The sequence below is a fragment of the Nicotiana tabacum genome, chromosome 6 (assembly GCF_000715075.1).
Source record: "Nicotiana tabacum cultivar K326 chromosome 6, ASM71507v2, whole genome shotgun sequence".
Lineage (NCBI taxonomy): Eukaryota > Viridiplantae > Streptophyta > Magnoliopsida > Solanales > Solanaceae > Nicotiana > Nicotiana tabacum.
This window is the reverse complement of record NC_134085.1, coordinates 116312216-116337491: the sequence shown is the minus strand read 5'-3', so window position 1 is coordinate 116337491 and position 25276 is coordinate 116312216. Positions and strand designations below refer to the sequence as shown.

General features: G+C 35.4%; 2 protein-coding genes across 2 annotated transcripts; both read left to right on the top strand.

Annotated features, from left to right (window-relative positions):
* The first annotated feature begins 9340 nt into the window (after positions 1-9340).
* LOC142182009 (uncharacterized) lies at positions 9341-10149 on the top strand. Its single transcript, XM_075255783.1, has 2 exons — positions 9341-9630; positions 9993-10149. The coding sequence occupies exons 1-2, from the start codon at positions 9341-9343 to the stop codon at positions 10147-10149; spliced, it is 447 nt and encodes a 148-aa protein (XP_075111884.1).
* Positions 10150-20661: 10512 nt separating this feature from the next.
* On the top strand, positions 20662-23339 carry LOC107828261 (NADPH-dependent aldo-keto reductase, chloroplastic-like). The gene is made up of 5 exons (XM_016655549.1): positions 20662-20784; positions 20869-21044; positions 21408-21651; positions 22452-22631; positions 23112-23339. Exons 1-5 carry the CDS (start codon positions 20662-20664, stop codon positions 23337-23339), a joined length of 951 nt encoding a protein of 316 aa, XP_016511035.1.
* The last annotated feature ends 1937 nt before the right edge of the window (positions 23340-25276 follow it).

The following is a 25276-nucleotide window of genomic DNA, read 5'->3' as shown; positions in this document are numbered from 1 at the left end:
GAGCTAATTCGAGCTATTTGTAGCTTTGAAGTCTGAGTAAAAGCCCAAATGATGAAGCCGAGATCATATTCCGGGGATCCAGAACCACGTCCGGACATCAAAAATTAAGCAAAAAGTCATACTCTAAGAAACTCCACACCTCGGTGCATGGGGCAGCGTGTGGGATGCCACATCTATGCAATTTGTGCTGCCTGTGAATTGTTGAGCTCCCCGAAGATGTCCACTAATGCCCTTCATGGCGCGTCGCCCTATACGGTGCGCCTGTGTAATCTTTACAGAGCCAATGTCCTATTTTGGCTAGGAGAAGGTGGTTTCATTTGGGCCCAACCCTACTTGGTATAAATACATGAAAAAACGTTATTTTCTAGACTTTTGACACATAATTTACCTAAGGAGGCTAAGGAGGAGTTGGAAGAGCAAAAGTACAAGGATTTCATCATTCCTTCCTCACTCAAGACCCGAATTTGGATTGAATTTATGTTTTCCTATCTTTCTATCATATTTGTAATGAATTACTCTATATCTATAGAGTAGTTCCCTTTAGGGTTTGATGGATTTGGTGTATTGATATTTGTTTGTGGATTATAACTCTAGTTTTATGTATTGAATCATTTTGGATGATTTAATTATTGCATCTATGTTCACTTGTTCATGTAATCGAGAGAGGCATAACTTATGATATCTTTGCATTATTTTGTTGGTTGAATTCATTAATTCTTCTTAGTAATCGAAAGAGGTTAGTTGAACTATTGATTAAACCTAGTTAGGACGATAATCGAGAGAGGTTCTCCTAAAGACCAATCCACTACGCATTCTTGCATATCTTCACCGAGGTTAAATTGGTTCATCTTGTGAGGTTGGGACTTAATCGAGAGAGGAGTTTCTACTAAACGTTTGAACTAATAATTGAGTGAATTCGAGAGACTCAATTGAATATTAGAAGTGAATTATCTAGAGTTAGATCACAAACAATTATCTTGCACCTATCCTATCAAAACCCTATCTTCTTCCATTGATATCATTCTTTGCTTATTCCTTGCGTCTATTGCATTAGTCAATAGCTTTAATTTCCTAGTTAATTTTAGTATTAATTACATCAAACTCAACTATGATCATCTTTGATAGCAATAAAGCTATAAACTACAAGAATACTGTTTAACTCCAATCCATGTGGATATGATGTTATACTATACTATATTTAATTAATGAGCATAATTTAAGTGGTGTTTTGCGCTCGTCATAAGGTAAATGAGAGTGAGGCAGAAGAACAGTTTGGTGAACAAGTGGAAGATTCTGGAGAAGAAGAAGAAGAAAAAGAAAAAGAAAGTGAGGAAGAAGGTGACTCTGAGAGTGAAGGTGTTAAAGAAGAAAAGGGTAGTGGAAGTGAAAGTAATGAACGTGAAAGTGAGGAAGAAAATAAAAGTGGGGGAATCTGAAGGCTCTATGGCTATTGGGAACACTGTTATAGCCCCTTTAGAAGAAGTTAGTAGAGAGAAAAGGGCAGAAGGAACTGGGCCTTCGCTAACTCCTTTTGCTAGAGATGAGGAGGTCAGTAATGATGAGGATTATCTACCCTTGTCCGCAGTAGGAAAGAAGGGCAAGAAGACCCCTGTGAAAGCAACAAAATCATTTATTCCTACAAGAAAAGAATTGGCCCCTTCTGCTAGAACTCCTCTCACAAGGAGCAAATGAAAGGATGTTGATGAACAGATCATTAAAGAGTCCAGAGGTGCCAAGAAGCCAAGAATTCAACCTCGTGTTGCTGAACCTATAGTTGAACTGGATAAAGAGGATGAGTTTGACCCTCATTTGCAAGCCAATAAACCAGCATAGAAGAGGAAGGCTGGTAAACCCACCAGGGCAACACCACATCTAAGAAGGCCAGAAAAGGAAAGAAGAAGAGGGTTATACATGCTATGGTTGACATGCTTACTGAATTCAAGAATAGAAAAGTGTTGAATGGGAAGATCCTTGCAAACAGAGATGAGAAAGATATGGATCAACTAGTTGAAAAGCTTGAACTACAAGGATGGACACATATGTTTGTTAAGGCATTTCCCCCTTGTGTGTGTGTCTGTTGTAGTGGAGTTTTATGCAACTTACAATTTGATGGCAAGGTGGTCAAGAGTTCTGTAAGGGGGTTTTAGATGGAGTTTGATGCTGAAGAGATTGGGCTGCTACTGAACATTCTTTCCCTAGGTTTTGAAAATTATCTGAAGAAAAAGTGGCGAGCCATAGACAATGATATGGACACAGGCATTGTGGTTACTAGGAAATTTTCTCAGAAGTTTGAGTTAGATGCTCCCTAGAAGGTATAAAAGACTTATATGACTCCTTTTCACAAGCTGATATTTCACTTTGTGAGCTTCTACATATTGTAGATATATGAGCGGAGGCATAAAGCCACCCCGTTGACATGGCTGTGATGGAACTATTAGATACTGGTAGAGCCATAAATCTTCCTAGCCTGATGATTCAACACATGGAAAGGGATGCAACTACTTCCAAGCCTAAGCATGCTATGCTTTATGGCTTCATGCCAACTGAGCTATTTGACAAGCTCAATATAGCCTTGCCTGAGCTTAAGTTTGGAAATCACAATGATGTTATGGATGCTGTTACCGTCAAGCAGTATGGCTATGAGGAGATCAAGGCTAGAGGACCAACAGATTCTGCTATTTTAGCTGGTAGTAGCAGGGCAACAAAACTCTCTAAAAGATTGGAGCTGGCTCGTGAGGAGAATGCCAAGCTTAGAGAAGATAATGATGAGTTGAGAAAAGAAACCACGTAGCTTAGGGAGGAGCTCGGAAGGGATAGAGAGGCTTATGCCAAACCGACTGTGTCACGACCCAAAACTAGCATGTCTGATGGCACCTAACGTGGTACCAGGCAAGCCGACTTTTCAAAAATATTTCCAACACTTTTAACAGAAAAATGATTTAAAGCAGTTGTAGTAGTAAAAGGTCTCATAAACGGGATAGAAAACTCAAAACATAACGCGGAAACTCCCAACATCTGGGTGTCACAGAGTACATGAGCATCCGAGTATCACAAGTCTAGGAAAATACTGTCTATCATAATCCAAAAATAAATATAATAAGTGGAGGGATAGGGAAGGAGAACAAGGTCAGTGAAACGCCGAGCAACTACCTCGAAATTTCTGAAGGGTCAACTATGCAGTGAATCAACACCCACCGTATCCGAAAACACCTGGATCTGCACAAGAAATGCAGGGTATAGTGTGAGTACAACCAACTCAGTAAGTAACAAGACTAAATAAAGGACTGAAAGTAGTGACGAGTTTTACAATTATAGTTAAATTTCAGTAATTTCAACATAGGAAAGTAGGCATGCTTTCAAGTTCGACAATTTAAGTCCAATCAGTTACTCCATGACAAGTTTAAGTGTAACAGAGTGTAATATCTTTCCAAAATTTTCAAGACAGTGATGCATGGCAGCTAAGTGAAACAATAAATAAATCAAAAGCATCCCCTCAGGGCAACAGTCACTCAACCCTCCCATTCACTCAGCACTCGGAACTCGCACTCATAGGTACCCACGTTTATTGGGGGTGTGTACAGACTTCGTAGGGGCTCCTTCAGCCCAAGCGCTATATCAAGCCAGCCATGACATAATCAATGAAATACGATGCGGCGTGCAGCCCGATCCCAAAAACATATACAAGTATAAGGCTAGTTGCGGCATGAAACCCTATCCACATATATACAACCATAAGGCTCATTGCATCGTGCAACTCGATCCACATATATACATATATCACTCACATCTCAGCACTCATGCCCCAACTGAGTCACCAACCTCTCCAGTCTCTCGGGCTCTCAGAAATCATGAAAATCAACCCAAACAGAAATGATGTAATGTTTCAACAAGGAACAATAGAGACTGAGATATGATATGCATGTAAAATGGAGACTGAGTACAACAACAATTTAGCAGACAATTAAACATGTAACACAGCCTCTGTGGGTCCCTACAGTAATAGCACATAGCCTAAACATGATTTCTAATATGGTTTGCAGTTCATTTGTTATAACACATGGAGAATACACGGGTAGCAACATAATTTCAACAATACAGTTCCATAGAATTTGACCAAGTCACAATTCCTACGGTGCACTCCCATACGCCCATCACCTAGCATGCGCGTCACCTCCAAACCAGTCATAAGACACATAATATAGGGTTTCATACCCTCAGAACCAGATTATTGTTACTTACCTCAATCCGAGCAATCCACCTTTGCCTCGCAAATCAGCCTCCAAATGTCTCAAATCTAGCTACAAGCAGTACAATACAATCAACATGGTCTAATGGAAATCAATTTCACTAGAAAATACGAAGTTATTAATCAAAATCCAAAATTGGCTCAAAGCCGGCCCCCGGGACTACATCTCGAAATCTGACAAAAATCACAAAACCCGAAATTCCATCCAACCATGAGTCTAACCATACCAAACTTATCAAAATCCGACACTATATCGTCAACCAAATCCCTAAATCAAGCTCTTCAAATCCCTAGCCTCAAACCCCCAATTTACACCTTAAATATACACCAACTAGGTGGGAAAATCAATGGGGAAACAAGATTATTGATAAAAAATAAGCATAAGGGACTTACCTCAAGAATCCTCTCAAAGATCCTCTCCAAAATCTCCTTAGACCGAGCTCAAAATGTTTGAAATGAAGAAAAATTGCGAAACCTTGTATTTTTAACTCTGCCCAGCTAAACCGCTTCTGCGGTTCACTTAGCTGCATCTGAGGCTACTCACACTTCCGCGATCACAACTCCAACCATGCCTGGCTGCATCTGCGATGGATAGCTCGCACCTGCGGTGAGACTTCCACATGTGCGATTACACCAGCAGCTTCCAACTTCAACAATTCTTTAAGTTCCAAACTTGATCCATTAACCACCCAAAATCCACCCGAGGCCCCGGAGACCTCAATGAAACATACTAACCAGTCCTAAAACACGATACGAACTTAGTCGCGCCCACAAATCACCTCAAAAAACATCAAAAACACGAATCACACCCCAATTCAAGCCTATTGAAACTAAGGAATTCCACTTCTACAAACGATGCCAAAATCTATCAAATCACGTCCAATTGACTCCAAATATTGTACATAAATCACAAATGACCTTATGACCTGTTCCAACTCTCGGAATCAGAATTCGACCCTGATATCAAAAAGTCCACTCTCGGTCAAACTTTTCAAAAATCCAACTTTTGACATTTCAATCCTAATTCCACTACAGTCCTTCAAATCACCATCCGGACACGCTCCTAAGTCCAAAATCACCCAACAAAGCTAACAAAACCATCAAAACTCTATTCCGGAGTCGTTTACATATAAGTCAACTTCCGGTCAACCTTTTCAACTTAAGCTTTTATCCATGAGACTAAGTGTCTCAATTCATTCCAAAACCTCTCCAAACCCGAACCGACTACCCCGATAAGTTATATAACAGCTATAAAGTACAAAACGATCAGTAAATGGGGGGAATGGGGCTGAAATTCTCAAAATGACCGGCCGGGTCGTTACAGATTGCCATCCTTGTGAAAGCCTTGACCCTCTCCTCCTCTCAGTCTCACCCTTGATCCTGGTCCTTCATCCCATATCTTCAGTCTGATTTTGTTAACCCAATGATGCTTTAATTTTTTTTCTTTCTAGTTCTGAGTAGGTTGCATGATGTTTCAGCGTATTTTTTTCTAATGTTTTTGTCAAGGCCCTGGGCTTAATTTGGCACTACTAAATTAATTCTCTTATGCTGTTTTAATGCTTTGCACATAGGTGTATCAACAGCTTAGTTTATCTGTCTTGATAATTCTTGAGTTTGTGCTGTAGCCTAAATGACCCTGAATCTTGCATTAATTGTGCTTAGTCTATCCAACATCTTTTTATTTTTTTTGATGAGCCAAAAGGGGGAAAATAGGGTTGGAGGTGTTTGGTGTTGATGTGCCTGGTTGTGTGCTTGTTGTATACATGGTGTACTTGCTTTGGAGGATCATTGTATGGTTGTGATGTAAGGTGATTGTTTGGTTTTATGTGCATAAAATTTGTCATCATCAAAAAGAGAGAATTTGTTGAATATTGAGATTTTGATGATTAACAATGTTTGTTCAGAGGAAACTCTCTACGAACCATGTCCCCAGCGTAGCTGGTTAACTGCTATAAGAACTAGGTCCTCAAGGTTGATGAATGCACATTCTTACAAGGCAGTAACTTTATCAAAGTTACTCATGTCCGAGTTCGTCGGAAGATGACTACTAAACATGATAAGGGTTGTTGTCAAAAAAGATATGCTTGCATAAGTGAGAGACAAGAGTCGTAAGAATTGTGGATTCCTTGGAGTAGTAGGAATCCTATCAAACGAGAAGCTGACTACGCATAAGACTCCTAAAAGATCTCGAAATCCAGGAGGTTTAAATACTATCTTTTTGGACTGCTGAGATTATCCTTTTGCACATCAACTAAGGAACTACATTTTATATACTCAAGTACTAGTGTTAGTTTTCTTCTTGAGTCAGTTTAGTAAATGTGTTTTATGAAATCGAGTTGTAATCAAAGCGTCACATATAATCAGTGAGTTAAAGTGATTGTTTGATTTTGCAAGTTAGAATAACTTGTAAGTCAAATAGTTGAAGTAGCAGAACTGGAGAGTATTGAGTTATAAGTCTTGTAATCGATACATTTGGCTCATTATTTTAGTAAAGTTGAAGCTAAGATCCTACGTGGTAGGTCGTGGTTTTTGCACCTTTTGAGCCGGGTGATTTTCCACGTAAAATTATTGTGCTTACTTTACTGTTTATTTAATTTTCTTATGCTTAAGGAGTAAGGTAACGAATTAAGTTCTTTAGTAATCCATAAAGGCATTCAATCTAACACTAATTACTGCACTTTATTCGTGTTTGAGCTTTAATGATGCTGATTTACACTTATTACGTGTTTTATGTCTTGTAGGAGATGATTCCGAATTAAAAGATAATCCAGAGCTAAATTGAATGATTTGAAGCTTTGAAGTGTGAGTAAAAGACTAAGGATTTAAACCGGGATCACGTTCAGGGTTGAGGACCAAGTTTGGATATCAAAAAGTGAAAAAATATTTCTTTGAGATTTTCGCATTGCCTTGCCGCATGGGATGCCGCGAGGCGCGACACAACGGGGCAGTGCAAACTGGCATGTCTAACAAAAATATGCTCTCTGAAAAGTCCCATTTGAATCAATGTATTTTTAGGGCGATGTGCACAAATAGCCACTAATAGCACCTGTCTTTATTTTAAAGTCAGTGTTTTAAATGTCTTTAGTCTTTAGCCACTGGTTTAATAAACTTATACCTGATTGGACGAAAACACCCTTCTGCTATAACTTATACCTATGCTTTTATTAACGATCAGCAGCAGCAGCAACAACGCTAACTACTTCACTGTGATCGTCGAAATTGCAAAAGATTCTCTTTCGATTTCAAACTGTAGAATTCAACCTTCTCGTACAAAAATCGACATAGATTTACAGTAAGTTATACTTTTGTGTGTTTCTATTGATTTTTATTTCGACATAGTTATACTTTTTCTAATTTTTATTGATTTTTATATAATAAGTAGAATTTTGATTTTTTTTTTTGAATTTCTGGATTGATAAGGTTAAGGACATCGCGTCATGTGATAATTCTATAAAAATTGAGCACATAATATCAAGGACATACTGTCCTCATTTTGCAAATTGAATTGAAAAAGTTAAGGACACAATGTCCTTAACTTTGTTGCTATTCTTTTGTATATTAAGGACATACTGTCATAGTTTTGCAAATTATTTTGAAAAAGTTAAGGACACTTGGTCCTGAAGTTTGAGTTTCAAGTTGAAAAGTTCAGGACACTTGGTCCTGAACTTACATTTATAAGTTGAAAAATTAAGGACAGGTAGTCCTTAACTTCAAGTTCAAGTTCAATAGTTAAGGACACTTCGTCCTGAACTTTGACTTGCATGTTTAATAGTTAAGGACACTTGGTCTTTAACTTAGAGTTCCAAGTTAAAAAGTTAAGGACAGGGAGTCCTTAACTTCAAGTTTCAAGTTCAAAAGTTAAGGACACTTGGTCCTTAACTTTGGGTTTCAAGTTCAAAAGTTAAGAACAAGAGTCCTTAAGTTTGACTTTCAGGTTCAAAAGTTAAGGACAAGAGTCCTTAAGTTTGAATTATAGGTTCAAAAGTTAAGGACAAACAATCCTTAACTTTGAATTCCAAGTTCAAAAGTTAAGGACACTGGGTCCTTAACTTGGTCTTGAACTTACAGTACCTGTTCTTAATTATACAAGGATTGCTATATAAAATATGTCCTGAGTTTCCCATTCTATTGACTTGCAGGATGGAAACAATATACATTATAGTTGCTTTTAATGGTAGATGGATTGAAGACTATAAGTATCTTGATCATCAAACAAAGCTTGTTCTAGTACCTGAGGCAATTTGGTTTCAATATTTCATTAAACAGATCTTTGAAGTTATTGAATTGGATAGAGACAAGTTTGAAGTAGTGATATGGTTTGATATCAACCTTGGAACAAACAAGGGAATGCTTGTATCCAATGATTTGGATCTTCACACATGTATAGAGTTACTAAAAACTCATTCACTCATCAAGGGCTATCGTTTCATTGTTGATATTTTGGAAAGAGTTTTTGGATCAACAAGAAACTTTGAACATATCAACTTAGAAACTCAACATGACAATCAAAACAAATGCCAACATATAATGGAAATAGATATGGTTGAACCTCAACCAATAACTGAAGAGGTGCTTCAAACACCTGTCAACAAAGAAACTCAACATGACAATCAAAACAAATGCCAACAAATAATGGAAATAGATATGGTTGAAGCTCAACCATTTGATTCTATTTAAGTAGAAGGACAAAAAAGTATAGAGATTGACAATGAACAAGCTTTGGGTATTCAAGTCTTAGAGAGTGCATCTGTAATCGAAGAAGTTGCTGAAAAAACCTCTACTTAACTAACTAGACGAAGATCAAATTTGAAACAAAAAGAATCCCCAACTACGATATTAAGAGAAAATGCTTCGTTGGATGAAATAAAAGTGGGATCAATATTTGACAAAAAGAAGAGTATAATTAACTGTGTTTCGAATATAGCAATTAAATGATATTTTGAATCCAAGGTTGTTAGATTAAGCTCAATAAGATATTCGTTGAAATGTAATGATGATAGGTGTGGGTGGTGTGTGCGTGCTTTCAGAATTAAAGATTCAACACTATTTAAGATAGTAAAGATTGAGAAAAAGCATGACTGCTCTGTTAACACTATGAAAGTTGATCAAAGGCATGCAACTTCAAAGTTGATTATTGGTTACATTATCGACAATCTTCGAGATCCAAGCTTTGAAGTTACACCAGCTTTTGTCATGGCAGAGATGCAAAAATTGGATGGACTAGACATTGGGTATCACAAGGCGTGGCATGCTATTCAACTTGCTTCCGCTTTAATAAGAGGAACTCCTGAAGAGAATTATGAATTATTATCTTCATACTTGTATATGACGAGAAGTAAAAACCTGGGAACATATACTAATATAAAGATAGACGACAACAACAGGTAAACAATCAAAAAAAATTTTATTAGTCCGTTTTATAAAATTTAGGACATGCTGTCTTTAACCAGTTAACTTTTGAGCTTGTAACCAGAAGTTCAGGACTGACTGCCCTTAACTTTTGAACTTATAATTCAAAGTTAAAGACTGCCTGTCCTTAACGTTTGAACTTTGAACTCAAAGTTAAGGATTGCATGTCCTTAACTTTATAACTTGTAACTCTAAGTTAAGGACTGACTGTCCTTAACTTTTGACCTTGTAAGTCTAACTACAGGACTACTTGTCCTTAACTTTTGGCCTTTTAATCTGAAGTTCAGGACTACCTATCCTTAACTTCTGTTAACCTTGTTTTATACTGTATTTTCAGGTTTGTTTATATGTTTTATGCATATGGATCATCAATATCTGGTTGGAATCATTGTAGACCAATGATTGATGTTGATGCAACTTTTTTGAAGTCAAAATTTTGTGGTGTTTTAATGATTTCAGTTTCAAAGGATGCAAATAACCAAATTTTCCACTAGCCTTTGGAATAGCAGAATCTGAAAATAACAATTCCTATGAGTTGTACTTTAGTCCGCTTCACAATGCAATTGGGAGCCGTAAGAATTTAATTTTTTTATCAGACAGGCATCAAGCTATTGCATATGGCATTGCAAAGGTATATCCTGAAAGCCATCATGGGATTTGCATCTATCATTTGGAGCAGAATCTAAAGCGAAGGAAAGTAAAAAGTGAGGTTATAAAACTTTTCCAAAGTGCCGCAAGAGTATACAGGCGCAAATAATTTGATCTATACATGTCAGATATAACAAAAGTAGATAAGAAGACTTATGACTACTTGATAGAAGAACCACCAGAAAGGTGGACATGTTCTTGTAGTCCACAACGAAAATATGACATGCTCACAACAAACATAGTTGAGTCAATGAATTCTATCCAATTAGAAGCAAGGGAGCTGCCTATATTAAGAATGATGGATTTCATTCAAGTGAAGCTACAACGTTGGTTTTATGAAAGAAGAAATGAAGCATAAGGAACTTTTATGATGTTTCTTGTTGGGTAGAGGAAGAATTGAAGAAAAAGATAGATTTAGCATTTACTTTGAATGTAAGTATTATGTTCTATGTTTAGCTTATGATTCTAATATAATTTAACATAATGTACTAACTTATAGTTTTTCAACATTGAAGGTCTTCCCTGTTGATTCATGGCGTTCTAGAGTTGAAGAAGAAGGAATAACTTTCTTGCTGGACTTAAACAAAAGAACATGTGATTGTTTTCAGTTTCAATTTGATGAATTACCATGCATGCATGCAATTGTAGCTATCGAGAAGAGAAACATCAAGAAGTCCAACTTTTGCTCGCACTGGTACTTAAAGGAATCTTAGCTGAAAACATATGAAAGACAAATACATCCTGTAGGACATACTGATTCTTGGATTGTACCAGAGAGTGTTAAGTCACAAATTGTTAAACCTCCAGATTTCAAAGTGCCACCAGGTAGAAGACAGAAGAAAAGGCATATTCCAGCTACCGAGTCATCAAAAATAACATTCAAATGTGGTCGTTGCAGAAGAATTGGTCATAATAGAACAACTTGTGTATATTCTCCGGCAGTCCATCCATTTTCAAGAAAGCATAGAGAATAGTAGATATATCCACTTATGTTTATCGACTCTTTTAAGTTTTTGCTATAAATTGGATTCATTTAGATTATTCTTATTCGAGTAGATGTCTGAATTTTCAAAATTTCTTTCTGCTTACGTTCTTTTTGTTTCTTTTGAGTTCAAAGTTTAAAAGTTAAGGACAAGAGTTCTTAAGTTTGACTTGCTTGTTCAAAAGTTAAAGACATGCAGTCCTTAACTTTGAGTTTCAAGTTCAAAAGTTAAGGACAAACAGTCCTTAACTTTGAGTTACAGGTTCAAAAGTTAAGTCCTTAACTTTGAGTTCAAAGTTCAAAAGTTAAGGATTGTCTGTCCTTAAACTTTGAGTTTCAAGTTGAAAAGTTAAGGACATGAGTCCTTAAGTTTGACTTGCAGGTTCAAAAGTTAAGGACATGCAGTCCTTAAGTTTGACTTGTAGGTTCAAAAGTTAATGATAATCTGTCCTTAACTTTGAGTTTCAATTTCAAAAGTTAAGGACAGGAATCCTTAAGTTTGATTTGCGGGTTCAAAAGTTAAGGATAAGTAGTCCTTAACTTTGAGTTACATGTTCAAAAGTTAAGGACAGACAGTCCTTAACTTTGAGTTCAAAGTTCAAAAGTTAAGGACTGTCTGTTCTTAACTTTGAGTTTCAAGTTGAAAAGTTAAGGACATGAGTCCTTAAGTTTGACTTGCAGGTTCAAAAGTTAAGGACAAACAATCCTTAAGTTTGACTTGTAGGTTCAAAAGTTAAGGACAGTCTATCCTTAACTTTAAGCTTCAATTTCAAAAGTTAAGGACAAGAATCCTTAAGTTTGACTTTCAAGTTCAAAAGTTAAGGACATACAGTCCTTAACTTTGAGTTACAGGTTCAAAAGTTAAGGACATGCAGTCCTTAGTTTTAAGTTCAAATTTCAAAAGTTAAGGACTGTCTGTCCTTAACTTTGAGTTTCAAGTTGAAAAGTTAAAAAAAAAGTTGAAAAGTTAAGGACATGAGTCCTTAAGTTTGACTTGCAGGTTCAAAAGTTAAGGACAGACAGTCATTAAGTTTGAATTACACGTTCAAAAGTTAAGGATAAGTAGTCCTTAACTTTGAGTTCAAAGTTCAAAAGTTAAGGACTGTCTGTCCTTAAGTTTGAGTTGTAGGTTCAGAATTTAAGGAAAAGAGTCCTTAACTTTGAGTTTCAAGTTCAAAAGATAAGGACAAGCAGTCCTTAAGTTTAAATTACACGTTCAAAAGTTAAGGACATGCAGTCCTTAGCTTTGAGTTCAAAGTTCAATTACACTTAGTCATGAACTAATACTAACAAGCTCAATGGACAAATCAACACTTGAGAGAAACAAAGAAATTAATAACATGATGCCTTTCATATTACTTCTAAAATTGTAATTTTGCATAGCTGTGACAAAAAATTATGCTATGCAATCAAAATATAAGTGGCTTTTGAGGAATTTACAGAACATTTTCAAATTCATATGGATTCTTTACAGCAATTTTATACAAAAAGATCAACCACAACTAACTTTCTTTACAACTAAACTACAACTCCTTCGGACAACAAGTTTCATTTTCACTCTCATAGTCATTGCCAACATTTTCTGGTGGTGTATCATAACCAGAATTTCTTTTCCACTCACCATGTGCCCAAAGATTTGCAGCAAGTTCTTTTCTAAAGTCTTTTATGTCTTCAGGTTGGAATTTCTCCACATTCTTTCCAGTCATCAACAACTCCACATACTTGATCAGGAATGCACCATAATCAGTCATAAGAAAAATGTAAGATATGGAGTGAATTAAACAATAAATCTAAAGTACATATAAATTATAAAACAAATAATAACACGTACGATCCAGTTTGGTGTGGTGATCTTTGCCACTGAATATCAAATTTGTTGAAGGCATTTCCAAAAGACTTGTGATGTTTGTCAAACTGTGAGAACTTTAGCAAATGGGGGATCATGCGTGCATACATTTCCATGTGATTTATTCCTGTCTCATATGGCTCACTGTATATGGAATCGTACACATCAATCTTTTTCTAATTCAAGTCCAATACCCCAAAAGAAAGTGTGTCACAACATTATCATCTTCTGAAGGAAGCCAACATGGATTTTTTTTGTCAACCTCTGTCCAAGCAATTCCATATCTACGACTATCCCCCCCACATATGGTGTCAGAAACAACTGATTATCACCACAACAAAACTCATCAGTAGCATCTTCACTGAAATCCTTATACACAAGCACCATATAGTTATCAAAAAGTATATCTGTAGTTATGCAATGAAAAGGATGGTCGCGAGGGTGGTAGCATTCCTTCTTTCTCAGATAATATAGGGCAATATCAATATGCTTCATAAAAAGGCAAAAAATAAAACAAATCCATCAGTCATAAAATAATTAAAAAATGATAAATTAAGAATAAAGAAAATAAATGCCTTGCGAATTATCAAACCTTATCATCAAGTACAAAGCTACTATCTGAAAGCTCAAGGAAGAACATTTTTCTACTGATTTTTTGATGATACAATTTGTATGGATTCTTTCTCACACCATTATCATCAGCATATATATCAGTTTGTCCCCTGAAAATTTTGAAAATATCAAAGTTAGAAGTTAGTCCTGAACTTAGCCTTTCAAGTTGAAAAGTTAAGGACATGCAGTCCTTAAGTTTGAATTATAGGTTCAAAAGCTAAGGACACTTGGTCCTGGAGTTTGAGTTTCAAGTTCAAAAGTTAAGGACACATGGTCCTGAACATAGACTTACAAGTTTAAAAGTTCAGGACACTTTGCCCTTAACTTAGACTAACAAGTATAAAAGTTAAGGACATGCAGTCCTTAACTTTGAGTTTCAAGTTGAAAAGTTAAGTACATGAGTCCTTAAGTTTGACTTGCAGGTTCAAAAGTTAAGGACATGCAGTCCTTAAGTTTGAATTACAGTTTCAAAAGTTAAGGACATGCAGTCCTTAACTTTGAGTTCAAAGTTCAAAAGTTAAGGACACATGGTCCTGAACTTTGACTTACAAGTTCAAAAGTTCAGGACACATGGTCCTGAACTTAGACTTACAAGTTCAAAAGTTCAGGACACTTTGTCCTTAACTTAGACTAACAAGTATAAAAGTTAAGGACATGCAGTCCTTAACTTTGAGTTTCAAGTTTAAAAGTTAAGGACAAGAGTCCTTAAGTTTGACTTGCAGGTTCAAAAGTTAAGGACATGCAGTCCTTAAGTTTGAATTACAGTTTCAAAAGTTAAGGACATGCAGTCCTTAAGTTTGAATTACAGTTTCAAAAGTTAAGGACATGTAGTCCTTAACTTTGAGTTCAAAGTTCAAAAGTTTGGGACACTTGGTCCTGAACTTTGATTTCCAAGTTCAAAAGTTAACGACACTTGGTCCTATACTTAGACCTACAATCATAGAAGTTAAGGACATTTAACTTTAGCAATTTCAATATCAATACACTTAATCCTAAAATTTAAAATTACAAGTTAAGACACAAATTTAAGCAATTAACAAATAATAAAATATATTAAGGGACTTACTATTTTTGCGACCTTTCCTTTTCTCCTTGCCCAACCACACAATGAATTTCTTCAATAATTTTGCATCATCTTTGGCATAATGAAAAATACATCTTCGAGTAAATGTTGATTTTATCCAGCCTGAACTCTTGGGAGTATTTTCATTGTGTGCCATCGATGTTCCTGTTTTTCTTTCCTGATCAAAAGGAGATTTCAACTGGCAAATAAGCTTCTTGTTCCTTTTACCTTGACCAAGCTCTTCTTCAATATTTCCTTCAACCACCATAGACAAACCCCCATCAATGCTCATTTGTGTACTTGGAGGAGTAAGAGTAAGAATAGAAAATGATGGACCATCAAAACCAATACTATCTCTCTTTCTTTTCCTCGTATATTGGTTAAGAGCTTTATCATTGTTTTCCTCTGCAGACAACACTATATATATATAGCTGCAAGTCGTCAAATGAAGAGACAAAAACTAAGAACATTTTTTAGGACACAATCAATCCCTGTCTTGTTCACACTGCCTTCTTGTGTTTTTTCAACAGACAATTGAGCTAACACATTGGTTGCATCATTTTCTTTATCTTCCAACTGCACATTTTCTTTATCTTGCAACTGTTCTCCATGTTCTTCAGTTGCAAGTTCTCAAGATTCTGCAAAACATTTACAAGAGCTAACACAATTAGTACTTGTTACTTATCTTTGATTAAAACAAACATGTATAAAATTAAAAAAAACACTGTCTAACCATTTGCAATTGTCAAGATCATCCCAGTTAAATCATCATATTCACTAGCATTTTCTTAGCTTCCAATATTGTCGGTAAGAGAGCGAGGTGTAGAGAGATCACATGTTGAAACAATCTCACTTCTGCTTGTTCCTTCAATATTTTCTACGTCTTGAGATTGTACTCCATTTTTCTCTTGATACTCCACTCCAGCTTCTTCCCTTGCAGCTTTAAAAAATTCTGTAACATTTGCAATTAATATCCATTCTAATAATTCACTAAAACTAACATTCAATCTATCATGAAAATTTCATCTAACCTTGATTGGCACAATTTTGAACTCCAAATTTCTCTTTATATGAGAGAGGTGTAGACAGATCATATGTTCCTTCTAAGCATTTGCATACAATCTCACTGACACTTGTTCCCAATGGACTTTCTAAATCCTCCTGAGATTGCAATCCACATTTACAAATTTTTTCTGTTGCTCCTATCTCTTTTGGATTTTCTTGAACTTCCACTCCATCAATAGATTCTACAAATATTAGTAATCACAACTAAGTTTATATGTATTACGCTGTGAATATAAATTTCAATGAAAAAATTCAAAATTTATATCTAACCTCTCCCAATATTAGTGACATTATCAGTTTCATCATCTAGATGTGCATCTCTAAAATCTCTTTCATACTGAACTTCTGCATGCACATCCACCTGCATCTTTGTTAATTGTAACAGTAGGCTCTATACCATGACAATGATCATCAACTCCATCTTTAGTAATTGGAACACTAGATTCTCTCTCTATGTTCCTTTCATCAGGTTCACATAAATCTTCAACAAAGTATCAAGCTTTGATCCTAGACTTTTCTTTAAATCCTGAGAAAGAAACTAAGTTAGAAACTTAAGGACAGGTAGTCCTAAACTTTGATTCCAAGTTAAAAAGTTAAGGACACTTGGTCCTGGACTTCAAGTTTCAAGTTCAAAAATTCAGGACAGATGGTCCTGAACTTAGAGTTACAGGTTCAAAAGTTAAGGACACTTGGTCCTAAACTTCATGTTTTAAGTTCAAAAGTTAAGGACAAACAATACTTAACTTATAGTTTTAAGTTCAAAAGTTAAGGACAGACAATACTTAACTTATAGTTACAAGATCAAAATTTAAGGACAATAGGTCATTAACTTCAAGTATCAAGTTCAAAAGTTAGTCTTTAACTTTGAGTTCCAAGTTTAAAAGTTAAGGACACAAGGTCCTGAACTTAGACTAACTGAAATTAATGATATTACCTTGATTTCATTCTCAATCTTTTTTTTCCTGATACAACTATTTTCTGATTTATTCTAGTAACTTCAGCATGCAGATCCTTTCTAAAACTCTCTGATAATCTCTGAATCAAAAAGCATAAAAACAAAAAAGTCTATTAAGCAAAAAACAATCAAATAAAAGACTAATGCTATTCAAAGGCATAAAACTTACTTTAACAATTTCCTTAAGCGTGGCTTCATCAAATTGTGTGAAAGAATGCATTGAGCTTTGATCTTGAGAAATTGGCTCTTCCACACTAATAGGCTCTATATCTTCTACAATAGGAATAAATGGTGACACCGCGATCAACTTATACAACTATTATATAACAAAAAAACATAAGTTTTCAGAACTAAAACAAATAAACAAAAAAATAGTTAGTAATTAGATTGACTTACATTTTCATTATGAAAGTATTTTTTACACAGAGAATCATACTGTGGAGATTTCATTTCCAAATAACATAACATCCGAGGAAAACCACATTTTTGGAAGTTCACAAATTGTTTTTCCTGGAAAATAGGCAATACTTCCATAATCCAAACACAAAAAGCAAAAGGAAAGCCAAGTATAGTGTAGCTATCCTTGTCTTTATCTTTATCTTTATCTTTCTCATTCTCATTCTCATTGAGCTTCAACAACTCTTCAATGATTTTAATAATGTTTCATAAGAAAGAGAGTCCCAGTTCAAAGAAGAGCAGAGTTCATCATCGTCTACAATTTTCATTATTTGCTCGGACACATTCCTATTCTTCCGCTTCCCCATCAAAACAGATTCAACAAAATAAATTGTTGCCAACTTCACAGCATCATCATCGCTGCCTACAAATGATGCAGCTGTACCATGTGGGTGACTAGTAATAAAATTAAATAAATCACCCAATTCAACTCTATCCTTTCCGGGGAATAGACTTTCGAAAGCCAATTCTTTTTTTCATGCAAACCTTTGATGTCCAATGAAGAATAACACTTCAAACCAGTAATTATATGAAATGCGTCACGTGTAAACTTAATTTCACGGTCAAAAACCTTGAATGTCATCGAATCAGGTTCATTATTTACAATTTCTGAAAGCAATACACAGTGAATAAGTTTACCACAGAACTTCACACTTTGTAATCGGAAAAAGTTTCCAAAAATACCATCCTTCAACTTCTTCCACTGCCTGTTTGACAAAAAAGTTTTGATTGTTTCCTTATACTGTAAATCTCTTTTCCAATAGATCATAAAATTACGCCAAACATCAAACTCGAACACACGATCTCCTTCTATTATCACACTACAAAGAAGGAAAAAGAACATAAAGATTAGGACTTATAGTTACAACTTGAAAAGTTCAAGGCACTTAGTCCTTAACTTCAAGTTTCAAGTAAAAAAGTTAAGGACATGCAGTCCTTAACTTAAAGTTTCAAGTTGAAAAGTTAAGGACAATAGGTCCTGAACTTCAAATTTCAAGTTCAAAAGTTAAGGACACTTGGTCCTTAACTTCAAATTTCAAGTTAAAAAGTTAAGGACATGCAGTCCTTAACTTATAGTTTCATGTTGAAAAGTTAAGGACACTTGGTCCTGAACTTCAAGTTTCAAGTTCAAAAGTAAAGGATACTTGGTCCTTAACTTTGAATTCCAAGTTCAAAAGTTAAGGACACTTAGTCCTGAACTTTGACTTACAAACACTTGACCCTTAACTTAGAGTTACAAGTTAAAAAGGTAAGAACATGCAGTCCTTAACTTATAGTTTCAAGTTGAAAAGTTAAGGACACTTAGTCCTGAACTTCAACTTTCAAGTTCCAAAGTTAAGGACACTTGGTCCTTAACTTCAAGTTTCAAGTTAAAAAGTTAAGGACACTCGGTCCTTAACTTTGAGTTCCAAGTTCAAAAGTTAATGTCGCTTGGTCCTTAACTTTTATGAACACAGTTAACTAAAAATTCATAAACACAGTTAGCATATGAATTCGTACGACTATTTTTATGAAATTTCCTTACATAATCAAATATATTGATTGAACCACAAACACATTTCACTACAATTTTTTTTGAATAACAGCCTCACAAAATACACTACTTATTCGACACTGAATCAACTTATAATCATTATTTTTGAAATTTCACACATACTTGACACAACATTGATCGCGATTACACATATACAAAAACAAAAATGCACAAAAGCAAAAAAAAAATTACCAGTTCGATCGTTCGTAGCAGAGAAGATGACAGAGAAGATGAAGAAGGATAAAGATTAAGTGTAGCTGGTTTGCATGCGAGGACGAGGATGATACAGATGAGGAGCACGCGAAACTTGCCCAGAAATTTTCGCTCTCAAATTTTCCCTCTTCTGAATAAATAAAACAAGGGTTTAGGAATATAAGAATTGAAGAAAGGGTAAAACTGTCTTTTTGATATTAGTAGTGACTATTTTTGTTGAACATTATAATTAGTGGATAAAAAATAAAGACCATCTTACTTAGTGGCTACCACACGCAATTTTTACGTATTTTCGCTGTCCAATTTTCCCACTTTAAAAACACACCTACAAATAATGCAGTTAAATTCAGTTTGATCGATTCCTTTGGACACTTCGTAGTGATGGCTACTAAACAACGAATCCCATGACACTGCTGGCTAAACTGATACGATCATTAACTTTAATGATTGCCTAGATAGAGTTGTATTAATATTTTAATCGTTGACTTAAACATCTTTGAAACTGATTATACAGCACAACCACAACACTTGTATCGCTAACAGGCAAATTAAAGGATAGCAACTTAATTGTATCTCTACAACATATACCCCCGCTGTTTGTTTAAAGTCAAATTAAGATTTTGTTGACGAAATATTTTAGTACTATATATTAATTTATTGTCAAATATTAAAATAAGTAGACTACTCATTGGGCAAGAAAACAAAGGGGGTCTCCCCTGTTCTGCTAATGTTTCCAATTTTGGGCCATTTGACTTTATGAGGGCAGCATTTTTTTTAAAATAATTTAAATGGATAGTTTTCAACTTATATTTCTTTCAAAATGGAAGTCCCCGGCTTGACCTTTTCTTTTTGTACTAATAAAAGATGATTAAGGCCAGTTGGGCCGTCCTGCAGATATGGCGGCAAACAAAATCTGTTGAGGTATTAGGAAACTATATCACACCTTCTTATCATATGCCAAATGGTAGAAACGTGGTTATAAAAGAAAATGTATACCACAAATTAAGTTAAATTCTAATTGAAGAATGTTGCTTCGTCAGTGTCTTCAATAATATATTCAACACCCTCTACCGTTTCTTAATGGTATATTTGCCTTATTAGTCTATTTTAAGAGAATAATGTACTTTTTAAAAAAAATTTAAAATAATTTTATTTGAACTTATCATTTTACCTTTTAATAATAAAATTTTATAGTCACGCATAAGTTACGTCATGTAAACCATAAGTTACAAATATTATATAGTTGTATCAGAATATGTATGTGTGTGCATATATATATATACCCCCGGCCCCCCCATAAATTTCAAATAAAGTTTTTGTTTCCTTTTAAATTAAAGCGGAGGAGAGTATGACTTTTTTGATTTTTTATTATAGTGCACCGTCACATCTTTGAGTAAACTTATTGCCCAGATGAGAATCTCCTCCATTTACCAAAAATAAGGAGAATCCTTTTATTGTTCTTTCTATCTGTCTTTCTTTTTTTTAATTTTTAAAATGTTCCTTCGGGGTCCATTGTATCAACTGTCAACTGAAGTTTTGACTTTTTAGTGGAAAGCAAACTATATAATCCCCCAGTCTAAGTTAGTAGTTTCATGCATTACACAAAGTGAGAGAAATACATTGAGAAGAAAGATGACAAGTTTTCAGGCAATATTGTTAAAAAATGGCGAAACCCTGCCGATTATAGGTATGGGTACTTATTCCGTCGAAAACGATAGAGAAACAACAGAGAAAGCCATTAAAACGGCGCTCAAGGTAACTGAACTTTTAGCGCATTTTTGCTCTTTTTCTTATTTTTTAGTCTTCAGTTTTGCATTGAAATTTGATTTGGACGTGTAGATGGGGTACAGGCATTTTGATACAGCAAAAATATACGGTTCCGAGCCGGCTGTGGGAAATGCATTAAGAAGAGCAATTGGTGAAGGAGTGGTGGAGAGGGAAGACATTCATATCACCTCTAAGCTATGGTCGAGTGATCACAATGATCCTGTTTCTGCACTTCACCAAACTTTACAGTAAGCTCACCATATGCATGCTTTTTAATTACATTTTGCCTGGTACTATTTCCTAAGTTCTAAAAAAAAGGATACATTTTTCTATTTGGCAGCAATTATAACTTCAAAAATTCTCATTTTTACTTTTAATAGCATGTTTTTATATCAAATAAGTCATCAAAGTATAAAACCACAAGCTCTAAAACTGTTTCTTGTTATTTTTCTTTTAAAACAAAAATTGTGTCCAGTCAAAATAAGCCATATAAATTGAAACGGAGAGAGTAGTTGTTATCCAGTATTCCTAGAAAACCAACATGCAGCACATGAAAGATCGACCAAAGGTGTTAGCTTTTGACAATAGTACTTAAACTATTGTTTCTGCAGGAGGCTAGGGATGGAATACATAGACTTGTATTTGGTGCATTGGCCAGTGGCTTTGAAGCCATGGGTTGATTATCCAGTTCCCAGAGAAGAAGATTTTGAGAGATTAGACATGGAAAACACTTGGTCCGGAATGGAGAGGTGCTTAGAGATGGGTTTGTGTAGGTCCATTGGCCTCAGCAATTTCTCGTCCAGAAAAATTGAAGACCTGCTGGACTTTGCTTGTGTCACTCCTGCTGTCAATCAGGTATAATCTTGCCACGAGTTTAAGTTCTATGTATAATCAGGTCATTTATTAAAAAATTATAGATAAATTAAACATTAGAGCAATACGTTATCAAGTAAAGGTGCATGATAAATTTTGACTTGTTTGTACTATCAGTGTGCATATAAAACTTAAATCCTATTGCAATAGAATATGCCGTTGACTTTAACTTAAATACACAAGCTGTATAATTTTTTTTTACGCTACTAAATCACCCAAAATATATTTAGAAGTAATCCTCCGTTAAGATTTATAATTTGGAAAATAAAATAAGTTACCTCCTACAACAATTAAAAATAACTTGATAATGTATTTTTGTTTTTTGCACTATCATGTAAGCTAAACTCTATGCCGCTACACTAACAGCCAGTTACTTGCCCTTTTTCTCGGGTCAAATTTATATCTAGCTTCTAGTCAACTAATAAACCCAAACCCCTATTCTTGTGATAACTCACAAAAATAGAAAAAGAAGAAGAAAAAGAAGGAAAAAACCCCCAAACAATACACCCCCCCCAAACATCATTAGAACACGTATTCCTGTGTACGTTTGAGATTCTATAATTCTGGCATTCAAAGAAACTTTATCACAAAACCACACAGCATAAAAATATTTATGTAAATGATTGACTTCTACAGCCTTGCTGATGAGTGATGACTTATGACCAAATAAATAAATATAATTTCTATCAGCGTTGACAATTGACTCTCTTTTTTAGTTACATATATCACATTGGCCTATGATTAATATTTGATACCCCACTAATTATATGATGTTATTTCAGGTGGAAATGCATCCAATGTGGAGGCAAAGAAAGCTGAGGGCATTATGTGGAGACTATGGAATTCATGTAAGTGCATATTCACCTCTTGGAGGACCTGGAAATGCCTGGGGAACTACTGCTGTGGTTGATCATCCCATCATTCAATCTATTGCCCTCAAGCATAACGCAACTCCAGCTCAGGTAACAAATATTAGGGTAGTGATATTGGGTGTTAGTAACTGAGTTTTGAATTTACATATTTGTAAGTTTCTTAGTAGTTACATACATTAGGTCTAGTTCACCTTAACCCGTAGCTTACCTTCTAGCTCCGTCCCGGTCACATACACTCACACATGGATATATATTTTTAGGCTAGACCAAGAATTAATGTTGTTCATTACTCTCTCCTGTCTAATTTAATTATTATTTTTTATACATATTAAGGAATCCACCTTTTAGCATTAATTAACAGTAAAAATGACCATATTAACCTTAATTTATTTATTGAAAATATAACAAATACTTCTAAACTCTTTACTCCAAGAGCAACTTTGAAAAAAAAGAAATAAATTCCTTCTTAATATGTGAAAAAATCAAATATTGTGGACAACAAAAGAAAGACTAAATTAAAAATCAATTAAAGTGGGGCAAAGCGAGTACTAATATAGTTATTTATCACAGGTTGCATTGGGATGGGGGTTGTCTCAAGGATCCAGCGTTATAGTGAAGAGCTTCAATCCGAGAAGAATGAAGGAGAACATTGGAGCCCTTGATTTGACATTGGACGACTGGGATTTACTTGAGATAGAGAAAATGGAGGAAAGGAAGATAATGAGGGCAGAGTATCTAGCCAATGATACTACAAGTCCATACAAGACCATTGAGGAACTTTGGGATGACGAGATATAATTAAGGGATTTTCCTTTAATTTGGCATTGGCATTGTGCATAATCTACAAATTAATTTAAAATAAGAAATATCCATGTACTTGCTAGTTGCATAAATTGATAGAATCGGAAGGATGTTGTTCTGGGTATATCTCGTCTTGGTATGCGAAGCACAAGTAATGAAAAGCAAAAAAGAGACTTGTTTCATTCATCCACATGAAGCTTGACATTAGATCATTCACGCAACAACAAAAAAAATAACAACAACATTATTTGACCCAAAATTTAAATTTAGGTTTATACAATTAGTTTTTTAATAAAATAGAGTTAATCTTAGCCAATATTAATATTCAAAAGATTGATTAACCGATTTTGTAGCAAGATGTCGCGAATACTATTTAAATAGCAACAATAATACAATATTCAATGATCCAAGAACAAAAAAGGTAGCATTAAATAGCAGCAAATAATGATGAAATCCTCCTCGGATCGTGGGAGAAAAGATAGATAAAGATCTCAAGAAAAGGTATATTTTGTATGTCAATGATAAAGTGAGAATCTTTAGAGAATGTCAATATATTTTTTTTACAATGAGTGTCCAATCCCATCCATAACTACATATCTTTTATTTATAAGGACACATGGATCACAAAACCCTAATAGTACAGGTGGGAGGAATATGTACTAGAATATTATCTATAAGGAATTGTTTCTAAACTAGCCGTTACTGCTCTGTTAAAGGGAGTGCTCGTCTTCGTCTTCATCCTCTGTTGGGTCCTCGACCTCGCCTTCATCTTCTGTTGAAACCATCTTGATGACACGTGGCAGCCTTCGAAAGCTTCCTTAATACCAATTAGGCTCACATATTATTATGATAATTTTTAGCCCATACAGTTAGTCCCTCCGCTTGTTGAGGTCGTCTTCGTGGTTAAGTTCAATGAGTGAATAACAGTGGTCGTGGTCGTTGTGGCAAACAGGCGATGTGGCTCTCCGTGGGCCGCATATTTCAATCTCCTAATTTCCCTGGTGATTTACTGGAATCATCTGGTTAAGAAAAAGAAGTGACGTCATTCGTCATGATGATGCAATTCCTGATGCGTTGCGTCGATTCACGCTCGTCCCTTGATTGGCTCTGTCGTTTTGGTTCTAGTGCCAGTTATGATGAACCGTTTTAATTCTGGCACTAATTATGACGAACCTTTTCGGGTTCGATGCAAATTATGATGAGCCGGGTTCGGTGCCCTCTTATTTATAAAAGGGGTGACTTCATGAGAATTCAAATTTTACATCCTCCACACTTCTCCTTTGGACCTCCTTCTTTTGCTTCATTACAACTCACTGTATTTCCAATTTTATTCTCTGTATTTTCTTAGTTTCCATAACCATGTCAAACCTTCCATCTAATGTAAGTGCGGAGGACCATTTCATTCCCTTGGCCGTTGTATTTCCTGATCAGGGGGAAGATATTATCGCCGCCGAAGAGGATGAAGCTCTTCCTTCAGTGGAGGAGAGAATCCCCCGTAACCCTAATGCTAGATCCGATTTTCAACCGGCCGAAAAATTTCAGTTGTCGTCGATGACGTCTAGGCGCTTGACTGAATTCAAAACCAAGTTAGGCCTTCCTAACCATGTAGAATTAATCCCTGCCGGTGAGGACGAAGTGTACGTTCACCATCCTAGGTATTGCGCTCTCTATGCCTACCGTTTACCATCAGCTACTCATTCCCCCTCCTCCCGCTGGTGGAGGAATTTTTTCGCTACTATAATGTTTGCCCTACTCAGCTCGCCCCCTATGTTTACAAGGTCATCAAGATGATGTTAAAGTTCGCTGAACTTGCCGAGGTCAAGGTCACGGTGTGACACTTGGTGCATCTGCTCGCGCCTAGCTTCTATAGAGGAACGATGTTGAACCTTCGACATCGTGGAGGCAAATGTTTGATGGTGAAGATGGACAATAAG

What these genes read in the sequence shown, in the direction of transcription:
- LOC142182009 (XM_075255783.1), top strand. Translation starts at nt 9,341, where the DNA reads ATGAAAGTTGATCAAAGGCATGCAACTTCAAAGTTGATTATTGGTTAC. An exon ending in AAGATAGACGACAACAACAG is followed by an intron (nt 9,631 to 9,992) that starts GTAAACAATCAA and finishes CTGTATTTTCAG; the next exon opens with GTTTGTTTATATGTTTTATG.
- LOC107828261 (XM_016655549.1), top strand. Translation starts at nt 20,662, where the DNA reads ATGACAAGTTTTCAGGCAATATTGTTAAAAAATGGCGAAACCCTGCCG. An exon ending in GCACTTCACCAAACTTTACA is followed by an intron (nt 21,045 to 21,407) that starts GTAAGCTCACCA and finishes TTGTTTCTGCAG; the next exon opens with GAGGCTAGGGATGGAATACA. An exon ending in ATAACGCAACTCCAGCTCAG is followed by an intron (nt 22,632 to 23,111) that starts GTAACAAATATT and finishes TATTTATCACAG; the next exon opens with GTTGCATTGGGATGGGGGTT.